This window comes from Elephantulus edwardii, unplaced genomic scaffold (assembly GCF_000299155.1).
Source record: "Elephantulus edwardii isolate Elephantulus edwardi_28Jun2011 unplaced genomic scaffold, EleEdw1.0 scaffold00010, whole genome shotgun sequence".
In the NCBI taxonomy this organism is placed as follows: Eukaryota; Metazoa; Chordata; class Mammalia; order Macroscelidea; family Macroscelididae; genus Elephantulus; species Elephantulus edwardii.
Genome location: NW_006399760.1, coordinates 18,548,401 through 18,561,598, shown reverse-complemented (window position 1 = coordinate 18,561,598; position 13,198 = coordinate 18,548,401). Strand labels below are relative to the sequence as shown.

Here is a 13,198-nt window from a genome sequence, read left to right as displayed (position 1 = left end):
TGACTGTATAACAATCAAAGATTTTTTTTTTTACTTTTCAAAGAGAAAAGCAAACTGTTGGGTAGGAGTGGGCAGGGAGTAAAGTGAACAATGAATGAATGGAAATCCAAAGTCTCTGTAAACTTTCATTAAAATGAATTTAAAAAGAAAAGGACAAATACCGCATAAGATCATTACTGTGAAATAGAAGGGTAACTAATAAAAATGTATATGTGGGGCTGAGGTGGGATAGAGAGATGAGGAATGGGGAGGGGGTCTTGAGTGTAGGGTGGGAAGCAGAGAGGTGAAGGTGGACAGAGGAGAAATCACAGAGTTGCACAATTTAGTGGATGGAAGGGGGGGTAAAGGAAAGATCCAGTGGAGATCTGAAAAGAAAGAGTAATGGTGGCCATAGTTCTGTAGTGATTAATTTTATAAAATGCAATTTTTAAACTTTAGCAGCTTGAGGCATTAGGAATCACAGAAGCACAAAAGATTGACATATATGCCGTCACATCAAGGGCTGGATAGGGGAGACTGATGCTGGATGGAGTAGGTGGGAGTAGATGTAAATGCTGGTGGAGCAGGACAAAGGGTGGGGACAATACCTGGCAAGGGTGTGGACACCAAAGAATCTATTGGGTTTTTTTCTCTACTACTAGGAAATATCTTTAATTGGCTCTTCTCTGTAAAATGCTTGTCTGTCAGATTATGTTCTAAATCTGGGCAATCAAATTAAGACAGACTAGGAAGAAAAATTGGCCACTGACTTCCAAAATAGCAGGCCTTTGAAGAGCCTATGTACAAGAGAGCACATTTAGATTAGCAGAAATGGCAACTGAGGCTAAGCCCTCAAGTATGGAAACAAATAGGAGGAGGAAAGGCTGTAAGCAGACACTAATGATTGGAACATGGAATGTAAGAACCACGAATGTAGGAAAACTGGATATTGTAAAGAAGAAAATAGAACACATAAATATTGACATACTAGGTATTGGTGAAATGAAATGGACTGGCAAGGGACATTTTGAGTCGGCTGATCTGCTATGCTGGAGATGAAAAGGTGAGGAAAAATGGGGTTGCTTTCATAGTTAAAAAAGTAATTTCTAAATCTGTCTTGAAATACAATGTTTTGAGTGATAGGATAGTATCCATGCACATACAAGGAAGTCCAGTGAATACCACCATCATTCAAATATATGCACCAACAACCAGAGTCAACAAGGAAGAAATAGAAGATTTCTACCAACTTTTGCAGTCAGAGATTGATTGAACCTGCAATCAAGATGCATTAATTATAAAGGGTGACTGGGATGCAAAAGTTGGGAACAGAGAAGGAGGATCAGCAGTTGGAAAACATGGATTTGGTGACAGAAATTCTTGAAGTTGGAGATAGAATGATAGAATTTTGCACAATCAATGACTTATTTATTGCAAATACATTTTATAAGAAATACAAACGCAGGCTATACACATGCATTTCATCTGATGGTATGCAGAGAAATCAGACTGATTACATCTGTGTAAAGAATCGATGGAGATGCTTAATATCAGATGTGAAAACTAGGCCAGGTGCTGATAATGGAACAGTCCACCACTTACTTATATGCAAGTTCAAGCTAAAGCTGAGGAAAATGAAATCAAGACCACAGGAACCAAAATTTGATATTGAGTCTATCCCACCTGAATTTCAAAACCGTCTCAGGAACTGGTTTGAAGGCCTTGAATATTAATGAGTGAAGACTGGATGAGCTGTGGGAGGATATCAAGAATATCATCCAGGAAGAATGCAAAAGGTCATTACAAAGACAGAGGAGGAAGAAAAGACCAGAAGAAACTCTTAAATAATGCACTGGAGCACTGAGAAGCCAAAACAAAAGGAAGAAATAAAATATTAAGGAGTTGAACAGAAGATTCCAGAGGGCAGCATGGGAAGACAAAGTATTAAAATGAAATGTGCAAAGAGCTAGAGTCAGAAAATCAAAAGGGCCAAATTCGCTCTGCACTTCTTAAGATGAAGGAACTGTAGAACAAATTCAAACCTCGAATTGCAATACTTATGGGTGCTTTGGCAAGAATATTACATGACCAGGAAGAATTAAAAGAAGATGGAAAGAGTATACAGCCATTGGACCAAAAGGAATTGGTACACACAGAAGAATTTAATGAAACAATGTATGAGCAAGAGCCTGTGGTGACGATGGAGAAAATCCAAGGCGGCTCTGAAAGAACTGGCAAAAACAAGATCCCAAGAATTGATGACATAGCGATTGACATATTTCACCAAATAGACACGGCCTTGGATGTGCTCACCAAATTGTGCGAAGAAATCTGGAGGACAATTGCCTGGCCTACTGACTGGACAGATCTTTATTTGTTCCCATTCCAAAGAAAGGTGATCCGACAGAGTTTGGCTGTGGCACTAGGGATTTTATAGGTAATGCCAGATGGATCTTGGCTGAAAGCAGAAAATACCAGAGAAATGTCTATCTCTGTTTCATTGACTATGCAAAGGCATTTGACTGTGTGGATCACAAAAAACTGTGGCTGATTCTGAGAAGAAACGGAAATCCCAGAACATGATTGCACTTATGCAAAATTTATACTTGGACCAGGTGGCAGTTGTCAGAACAAAGCAAGGAAACACTGCATGGTTCAAAATCGGGAAGGGTGTGCGTCAAGGATGTGTTCTATGTTCTTTATCTTTTCAGTCTGGGAGGCTGGGCTCTATGAGGAGAAGTGAGGCATCAGGATGGAGGTAGACTCACCAACAATCTGTGTTATGCAGATGACACAACCCTGCTTGCTGAAACTGAGGAGGACCTGAAGAGCTTGCTGCAGAAGGTCAAGGACTACAGCCTTCAATATCGATTGAAGCTCAATATCGAGAAAACAAAGATTCTTACCACTGGGCCGACTGGCAGCATCATGACAGATGGGGAAGAGATTGCAATTGTTCACAGTTTCAGCTTACTTGGCTCTACAATCAACACTCTTGGTACTGTTGTTGTTATGTGCCATTGAGTCACTTGTGACTCATTGCGATCCTATGTACAAGAGCCCTAAATGCCGTTCTGTCCTGTGCTAACCTCACCTCGTCCAGTCAATTCTGGAATGGAAGTTTAAGAACAAGGACTTTCTCTCAGAACCCTCCAGGAAAAGAAGTTGTACATGACAGTTGTACTTAACAACTTTAAATTGAAGGCATACTGGCTGCATCATAAGAGACTGACAGCAGCATGATATGTTCAGAATCACAGAAATCCTGATGGCTTGAGACTTAGGCTATCACATCAGGGGCTGGTTAATGGGAGATGGGTGTTGAATGGTGTAGGCAAAAGTAGGAAGGGATAGTGGTGGAGTAGGGAAAGGGTGGATAAAAAAACCACAAAACCAAAACTCCAACACAAATATGTAGCGGGGGTGGGCAGCAACATTGAATATTGGTCATTTTTCAAACTGGGTAAATGTCTTTCATCTGCTCCTTTCTGTAGAATGCTTGTCTGTCAGGTACTATTATATATATTTAAAAAATTGAGATAGACTAGGAAGAAGGATTGGCCATCTACTTCTGAAATGATGGCCTTCAAAAACTCTATGAAAATCCTCTTGGTACAAGCATCCAGGAAATTAAAAGATGAATTGCATCAGAAAACTCTGCTGTAAGAGACCTCTCCAAGGTGCTGAAGAGCAATGATGCCAGTCTGGAGACTAAGGTGCACCTGATACAGGCCATGGTCTTTATAATTACTTGCTATGCATCAGACAGCTGGACAATGACTAGGGATGATAGAGAGTTGATGTCTTTGAGCTGTGGTGCTGGAGAAGAATAGTGAATATACCATGAACTGCTAGAAAAACAAACAAGTTCATTCTGGAGAGGGTGAAGCCAGGCTGCTCCTTGGAGGCAAGGATTCTGAAGCTCTGTCTGACATACTTTGGACATGTTGCAGTGCAAGATCAATCCTTGCAGAGGGACGTCATGCTTGGGAGGGTGGAGGGACAGTCCAGGACAGGAAGACCCTCGATAAGATGGATTGACTCCATCACTGGGGTAATGAGGATAGGCATGTCGGAGACAGTAAGATTGGCTGGCAAGGGATAGATCAAGGTTTACGGCTGCTTTAAACAATAGGGTCACTATGAGTTGCAGGCCACTGAAAGACATATAACAAAAACAACAACAGCAACGATGTATGGAAATGATTGTATGAAATACATTGTGAGACACAATGTATGCAAATTTTTTATGTAAATCAAAATAAAATAAAAAATTGTGATATAAAGAAACAGTATTCTTTATAAAATAGGACAGAAATGGGGGTGAGGGGTAGGGAGTGGGGGAAAAGTGGATAGATAAGATCGGATGAGGGGAAGAACTGTCCAAAAGAAATATATGTATAAGAATAACTGGGGAGGAGGGTAGAGAAAACAGTGCAACAATGAATGAATGAAAACCCCAAATCTCTGTAAATGTTCATTAAAATGAATAAAATTTAATAATAATAATTTTAAAAAAGAATAATCTGGAATAAGGAGTGCACTGCATGGTGGGCTGGGGAGGAGGAAGAGAGGGGATAGACAATGTACAACAATAAATAAATAAAAAAGTTATCAGAATTCCCCAATAATATTTTTAATTAATTCTTTCATTTGTTGTAATTTCATTTGTCAGTAACTTATCTAATCAGTGGTATTCTCAGCTGGTAAAAACATGGTCTGCCATGTCAGTTCTGTTACTTTTTTTATTTTTATTTTATACTGGTTTATTTACCTTTTCTTCCCCTTTATTTTTTAAAGCAGAACATACTTTTCACTAAGACCATCAACAATGAATAAAAGATATCAATGTTAACTAAAATAATACACTAAAAAAAACATATACAAAGATCCAATTATTTTGTGTACGTGCATTAAATTAAAAAATAACAACATTCTAACACCTAAACCTTCCTACATTTCCTGAAAGGAATTTCTCTTTATTTACCAAACTGTTAACTGAATCAACATAAAGTTACCTAATTGAAGATTAGAAAATGATTAAATATTACTGGCAAAAGAAGCACTTAAGACTTCAAACAAAATTCTTTACCCTTGTAATTAATAAATGTGTATTTAAAAGATTTAATTTAGCACTCCCAAAGGCGTCGGATTCAAATCCACTAGATGCTTTGCTGGAGAAGGAGGGACACTCTCATCCTGTACCAGATGGATCCAATTCGATGGTGTATACACACACACACACACACAAATAATAAAATAAATAAATAACATTTTATTTCAAGTATTGTTTTCTAATAAGCTATTGCTTAAACGATAAAATTTTCCAAGAGAAGAAAGAAACGGAGCCAAAGTATTGAATATGCATGACAGGAAAAATGACAAGACCAAAACACTACTCTTCTGGTAACACTCAGAGATGCACACTCACCTAAAGGTAAGACCTGAAATTCTTATCCTATGTACGGCAGGCAGGGCCACAGACCCTACAGTTGTTTATTATCATTCCAGTTACACTGTTGTTGTTGCTACGGAGGCAATTTTTGACTCAGATGATAAAGATAAGAGAACGGCACTACTGGCTATCCTAGGTTTCAAGTTTTACGTAAACTGATTATCAGGTTTTTCTCCTGTGCAGCCAAGAACAAGTTTAAACCATCAACTTGTTGATTAGCAGCTAAGCACTTTAAACACTGAGCCAGTGTTACATCAAAATGTATATGGTGCTGATGATACAGTAATACCATACAATACACACTGATACACTGAAAAAAGTAAATAGCTTGTCATAGAAGAACTGTTCAGAAATTTAAAGCAGGAAGTGGCAAATATCAGGACAAGTTGAAGTTGATAAAGAAGATATAAAAATAATTTCTGGGTACAGTACATACACTGGTATGGATAATTTCAGCCTCTTCTGCCAAATCTAATAAATGGCTATATGATTTACTCTCAAATTCACTGTCCAAAATGATGTTGTCATAATCTTGGGTAGAAGACTTCCAGTGCATAAACAACCGCTTGGAGTTGGCTGGGTGAAAAAATAGTCACATTTCTACTGTCTTTTAGATTTCTAAAAATCTTGCCACCTTAAATCATATTGTGCACTTATCCATTTCAGCTTCAAATACGCAAAACGACGCATAATGGATAACATTTTCCTTACCTAAGTTAGTTTAAGAGAAAAGCAACCAACTAAGTAGGAAAAATGATATGCCAATTTCCAATCATTCAAACAAATTCAATTTCCCAATATAATCTTTAAACAAGTAAATGTCTACATCAAGCCTGAAAATAAGCAGTTCAATAACCAAGAAAGACTGAATACTACTGAGACCAAATTTCAAGCTAAAATGATTTAAAATCACTTTAAATCAGTTTAATTTTGTATACTAAAATAAACCAGTCAGGACATAACTTAGAAATACATACATTTTACAGAAAGATATAAACACTGTAAATCCCGTCACATATATTTTTGTTTCTGAACACCATGCATTATATACAATGTATATAAGGGTATTTATAAACTGTAAATACTTATACACAAATCATAAAGGGAAGACTATCCACAGACTTCAAAGTGAAATTACATTTCAGAGTCGCTAGATAATATACATTATTTACAATGTACATATAGTAAAAATATTAAATGTGAGCACATTATTAAAAGTAAAAAAATTCTGATTTCAAATAGAGATCAACTATCACTCAATAATAATAACTCTTCATAGTAGTCTCCTAAAAAATCATTCTTAAGAAGGAGCTTCCAACAGCACTCTCAAGGTGCCACATGCGTCTATCTAAGCAAAGTTAATTCACAAAAATGAAAACTGATTTAATAAAAGTAGACAGTTTAATGCTACAATGGTTTAATGACAGCTTACAATCAGTTTGCCCACAGGAAACCAATTCCTTACCCATTCTGCCCTCTTAATCACCATGCCAGATACCCACATTCAAACCGCACGCTGGCAGTTTTATAGAGACTGGGATATTTTGGTTAAAATGTGAATCAAAACCACAGAATTTTGTTTCTATGTGAGAAAATAATGTAATTAATATAAATTTCTTTCCTGAGTGTAATTAGGAAAATAAATTTTCAAAAGTTACCCTGAGATTTTATTTAGTAGGTAAGGAAATGTAAAGTAAGAGAAGAGAGTAAGAGGATATACTCTTAAAGTGGTAGCCTACCTGATATGCCATTCTTGCTGGTGTTCAATAAAGCTACAGATGCTGCAGAAACTCTTTTATTGTTCACAGTCTGCCCTGGTTTTCTTGAGGTACATTCTTCACTATCATTGTCCTGTAAATTTAGTAGTCTTGGCTGGAAACACTGTAGTCGACATGATCTGATATTGCTTAATATTTCAGAAAGGGAGAGTCTATTTTCACAATGTTTACTGGAAGCATTGGTCCGAGAGAAATTAGAAGAAAAGTCTACAGTTTGGGAAGAGCTTGAAAAACCATTCAGCATTTCAGGGTCTATCTGTTTCAGAACTGGATCATGTTCCGTGGATATTCGGTCCATTATGACTCTGAGAAAGAATGTGAAACAAAGTATTAACAGAAGGAATTCTAATAACATTTTTTTCTAACTGTTCCATTACAGACTATAAACAAAACCCAGTTTAGAAGAGCTCATTTACCTGCCGCCTCTGCCAATTCGCCTCCTTGCAAATCCTATACATCTTCTTGGCACTGTAAGGGTTGTAAGGCAATGCCTATACCTTAAATTATCCAAATCTGCCAATTCTGAATTTTCAAATGAATGGTTAGTTTGGTCCAAGCGAGGCTGCAAATAAATAAATAAAATTCAGAAACAAAATGCTCATAGATTAAATTAAAAATAAAGACCTGCGAAACCCTAATAAAAAGTAACTGCAGTATTACAAAATTAAAATACTGAAAGTAAAAAGCCTTTGTAAATATAAAACTGATGTTACACTAACAAAATTTAATAAAACAGATCACATGTTCATCTACCTGAAACACTTTAAAACTAATAGATATTTAAGGAATAATATAGTTTTTAAAAGGTATATAACCAGAAAGAGGAAAGTTACGGATTGACAGGTTTTTTTTCTTTGAATGTAAAAGTTTACTTAAAGGATAAATGGGTCAAGTTAAAACTTCCTCTTAAGAAAGATATAGTCCATTTTCTGCCTTCCCTTCCATCATCTGTGCAATTCATAAATTTCTTCCTACTTCTCTCACGTTAAACATACATACTGAAAAAGCTGTCAATGTTTAACGTAACACATCAAGACAGATGCTCTGCAAGCCATCTATGAAAACCAGTTTCTGTAAAGTGAGGGTGACTCTGATGTAATGTTCCATACAAGTTCAATAGTCTAAAGCAATTTCTACCATGTTGAAAAGTTACACTTAGTGAGCAAAATAAAGGAAACAAAAAAACTATTTGTGATACAGAATATGTATGTACAAGATGGATGTGAATAACAATGAATTTCAATAAAGCTCAATTGCAACTTTAACACTCTAGCTTTACATAAACTTTATTTATTTAGATTTGGATGAATTCTGTTTCAGATTTGAAGTGATGGGTTTATGTAACTTTGGAATGACATACTGAACAATTTTAGCAATTGCAGAAGCTATCAATTGCCCAAGGTGAAATTAGTTATCTAGAAAGTGAGGAAACCCCAAGTTTTAAGTAAAGAAATATGAAATTCTTATGAAAAGAACAGAGTCTCTGAGTACTCTTTATTGGTATGCACTTAAACCCACAAAATCTAGTTGCCATTAAATTGACACTGGCTCATCATGACCCAGGTGCTTCAACACAACTGTGCTTTATACTGATTTTTCAGATAGATTGGTGAATCTTTGTCCAAGATGCCTCTATTTGAACTCAAACGAGCAAATCTTGGTTGGGAGGAGGTGTGCTGCTGGCCAAACCCAAGGATTCCACCACTATTCACACACTGCCATCGAGTCAATTCTCTTAGCCATTCTCCATCAGTTAGCAAGACTATGTATCTTAAAGGGAAGACACTAGCCCTCTCTCTCCCTCAGAACAGTTTGTTGATTCAAACTGCCAGAGATAAGCAGCTTTCAGTTAACAGTGTGACACACTGTAGATTACATGATCAAAGGGGCTATCAAGTAAATAGAAGAAGTTGGATGGACTGCTCATGTTTACATCAAGACTAAGTCATTTTCATGAGTTACCTACAAATCCTAGTTCATAAAAACTTTGCCAACAATAAAGTTCTTACAGCATAATACTGGCATCCTGCCCGCCTTCTGAAAGCACAGGGGCCATCGGGGTCATTTTCTTCTTCAGGTTCGGATACTGGGGACGGTACCTAGATAAAAGCAGCATTCCAGTTAGGTGTTATCAAAGGTCCACAGCTGAATCTTTATAATGCTCTAAAATGAAAATTCTGATCACAATAGTAAATCAAATGTGTAGTGTGGCAGTCTGCCCACTTCTGTAGGTTAGCAGGCACAGCAACCCTCCATGCAGTTTCTGAGCCCATACATGTTTACAGGATGAGATTCACCAGCTCGCCATCGGGTATACTTGCTTCTCATCAGGTAAATGTCACAGACTTTCAAAGAATTAGTATGGTTTTTAAACATACCATTCTATTTTATCAACACTGTGGCCATAATTGATAGTAACAGGTCTATCTCATTTATAGGTGTGCTTTTATCCATTAACTTTATCTATGCAATAAATAAAACTAAGGGCGGGAGGCGGGGGGCGGGGGCAAGCCTTCAAAATCATGTATATTACTCAAAGGAGAACCTCTTATTTCTCTACTTGTTTCTTTTTTCGAACTTAGCAGATCAGAAATTGAAAATTGGAAAAAGAAGACTTGCTACAAGCAAGCAGATTAGCTGAAGAAAGAAGTGAAAAGTCCACAAACTGACAACAAAATAAAAAAAAAATTAAAGTTATTAAAAAGTATTTGGTTTAAATGTTTTAGATTATTTTCACTCCTAACAGTTAATTCAAGTTTTTTAAATTTTAAGTGTTTACAATTAGTGTTTAGTATTTTTACAATTTCACTTTGTGGTACATCACATTTTCTGGTCACCGGCTCAGCCATATTTATCTGCAAAATTTTGAACCTTACAAACTCCCATCTTTAAGTTTGACAGAGAAAGGGTTTTTTTCCATCCAGTATTCTGAAATTGTGCTAATTAACACTAAGATAAGGAGCTCTGGTGGCCTAGTTCTTAAGGAGCTATGCCGCCAACTCAACAACAGGTGGTCCACCAGCTGCTTCTCCAGAGAAAGAGGAGTAATCTCCTTCCATACAATGTACAGACTCTGAAAACCTGCTGGATGGAGGGTCAGTTAGGAGTCAGTTCTGACTCAACATAAATGAGTGGCTACCACTAGGAAGAATCAACTGGTGGAGCAGAGCTTTTGTTTGAAGTTCCCATCCAAAAAGGAGAAAAAGAAATAGTAAACCAGATGATTGTTCTCAGGGAATTATGACTCAAAAATACAATTTGAAACTTAAAAATCCAATGTCACAAGTTGGTTCTAACTCAATGGCCATCCCCCACTGGATGAGATAGCGTCATCATTCTTTGTCAGGCTGCTGGATTTGAAATGCCAATTTTTTTAGTTACCATGGCAATCCATGGTACACTATGCCACCAGGATCCCTTAAGAAAATTAATTAACTCATAATTACAAGAAAATCTCAAATGTGACTTTACATTTTCTTTCCTTAATAAATCACTACTTCTAAAATATACATAAAAATATCAAAGTTTAAGAAAGTAATTTTATGAAGTCAATCATCCTTTCCCCTTCTTCCTACTACAGCTCCCCAGAACCAAATCCCAGGACTTAGGAAGAGAGACTAAAGAAGAGACAGCAAAGAGACAGCCAGGGACCAGGAGCACTGTCATACATATAAGGTCTAATCATTCATTCTCTTCTCTCATTCCAGTGTCATATTCATTATCTATCCATTCTTTCACTGCTCTCCCTTCCCCTGTGTCTATCCTATTTTTATAACAGTGGTCCTACACAGTATTTGTCCTATTGTCACTGACAGATTTCACTTATCATGTCTTCCAGACTCATCCATCATGTTTTTTAAGTTCACTGTTTTTCAGTGTTGCATAACATTCCATTGTGTGAGTGTACCCATTTTTCTTTTTTGTGTACCAGTTATTCTATCCATTTGTTTTTTGGCAGGCCCTTGGACTGTGTGAAACTCTTTCTTGTTATTGTGAAAATGGTGCAGTAAACGTGGATGTGTATACATCTGTCTGCATTATGGCTCTGGTTTCTTTAGGGTTTATTCCAGGTAGTGGGACAGCTGAGTTTAACAGTATTTCTATTTTCAACTTTTGGAGAAAGCACCAGACTGCCTTCTGTAGTGGCTGTACTATTTTACAATCCCACCAGCAGAGAATTAAGAGTTCAAATCTCTCAACATCCTCCCAGCATTTGTCATTTGCTGCTCTGCTGAACTTTGCTATAGTTGCCGGGGTGAGATGGTATTTCATTGTTTTAATGAGGTTCCATTTTTGATGAGCAGATTATCAGGTGTTTTTCTGGCAAGAAGCCACTGACGGGGCTGAATTCATAGCCAGCAACTAAGCTCTTAATCATTATACTACCAGTGCTCCTTAAAAAAATCATATATCCAAAGGACTGATTTTATGCAAACTCTAGATTTAAATAATTGCAGTAATAAGGCTTTTTAAGAAATAGTATTGATTGTAATGTATCTGTGCTTAAAAGTGTGGTTTTTTTAAAAGTCAAGTAAAAATACTAAAATATGATAAAGGAAAGTTGTAGGTTAAAAGTCTTATTTAAATTAAGTTTCCTATTATCATACTGAAGAAAAGTAAAAATGAAAGAACTGTTAGGCCAGGTGCTACTTGCTGTTTCTTTTAAAAAAAGGATCCTTTCAAAATAAAATAGAGGTATTAAAAATAGTACCTATAAAGATAAAATTAAGATTTTTAAAATTGCAAACATTTTTCTTAAATAGTGTTACAACATAATTTGAAAAATTATTTCCCAAGCTAAATAACTGAATCAGTCCTTTCAAATTTTTAGTATCAAGTAGTTAGTGCCTAATAAATTGAAAAAATTTACATGAAAAGTTGTAAAAATACAATGTTGGTGGACCAGCAAAAAGGTCAATTATTGTTGGGGCAACGTAAAATTCATAATTATGTATTCAATGTCTTAAAATATGATAAATGTTTCAATAATTTAATTTCTAAAAATCGATATTAAATACAGAGGGAAAAGACAAAGATGTCCATTTTTATCAATGAGAAAAACAGAAAACCACCTAAACGCCTCATAATAGAATAAACTTTATCAACGGATGGAAAAATAACAAAAAAGTAAATACTAATCCTGTGTCTATAAGTAATGCAGAGAAATGTTCACCTAAAAGCAGGTGAGCAGAGAAGGAATCAAAACCTTAAGATGTCAACTGTGTTTTTAAAATAGACCAATATAAAAGACTAGAAGAAAATGTCTTTAAAATAGTTTTAAAACAAGCACCTGTGGAAATTCATCTTCATCTGAGCTGTGAAAGTCATATTGCTTAATGTCACTCTTATTGATCACAGGCAAAGTCTCAGGAGTAGGTTGTTGAGATGTTATCAAAGCCTCTGCTTTAGGCTTCTTTGGGTACTTCTTCTTTTGACGAACCATGTCAGAAGCCTCTTCTTTCAAAGACAAATGATGAGGGTGCTGCTTATTTGATGATTTTTCCCCCCAAAAGGAAGAAATGAAAATAATTTAGAAATCAAGAAAAACTATACTGCTCTTTGAAAAACATACATTTTTACCCAAAAGGTGACTTTATTTACTGTTTTAATATGCAAAAATTATCCTGTGATTGTAAGTTGAAAAGTGTTTGTACTTAAATTTACTTTTTATATTTCGACAATACTGAAAGGTTAGTGGAAGTTACTCTATTATTTATACAATTAATATCTACAATAATTTATTTTTTAATTAAAATGCTACTGTATTAATGACCAAATTAATTTATTTTAAAATAGTTGTACTAAATTATAAATCCATTAATTTACATCTAAACTTATTTACCAACTTTAAATAAATTCTATAGGTGGTAATTTTCTGGGGGGGAAAAAAAGGGAGGAGGGGAAAGATTCCACCAAACTCCACTTTTTAGAATGTCTCAACCGAAGAATGAACTGTTCCATAGGGCCCCAGCATGACTGGGAGATT

General features: G+C 35.9%; 1 protein-coding gene across 1 annotated transcript in view; it reads right to left on the bottom strand.

The window, feature by feature from the left end:
- EPC2 (enhancer of polycomb homolog 2 (Drosophila)) overlaps positions 1–13,198 on the bottom strand; it is a 173,300-nt gene that overhangs the window by 33,343 nt on the left and 126,759 nt on the right. The window contains exons 7-10 of the mRNA XM_006880762.1: positions 12,503–12,694; positions 9,222–9,311; positions 7,629–7,774; positions 7,174–7,517 (exon numbers count right to left, since the gene is read on the bottom strand). Coding sequence (XP_006880824.1) covers positions 7,174–7,517; positions 7,629–7,774; positions 9,222–9,311; positions 12,503–12,694 — 772 coding nt within the window. The remainder of the gene's footprint in view (positions 1–7,173; positions 7,518–7,628; positions 7,775–9,221; positions 9,312–12,502; positions 12,695–13,198) is intronic.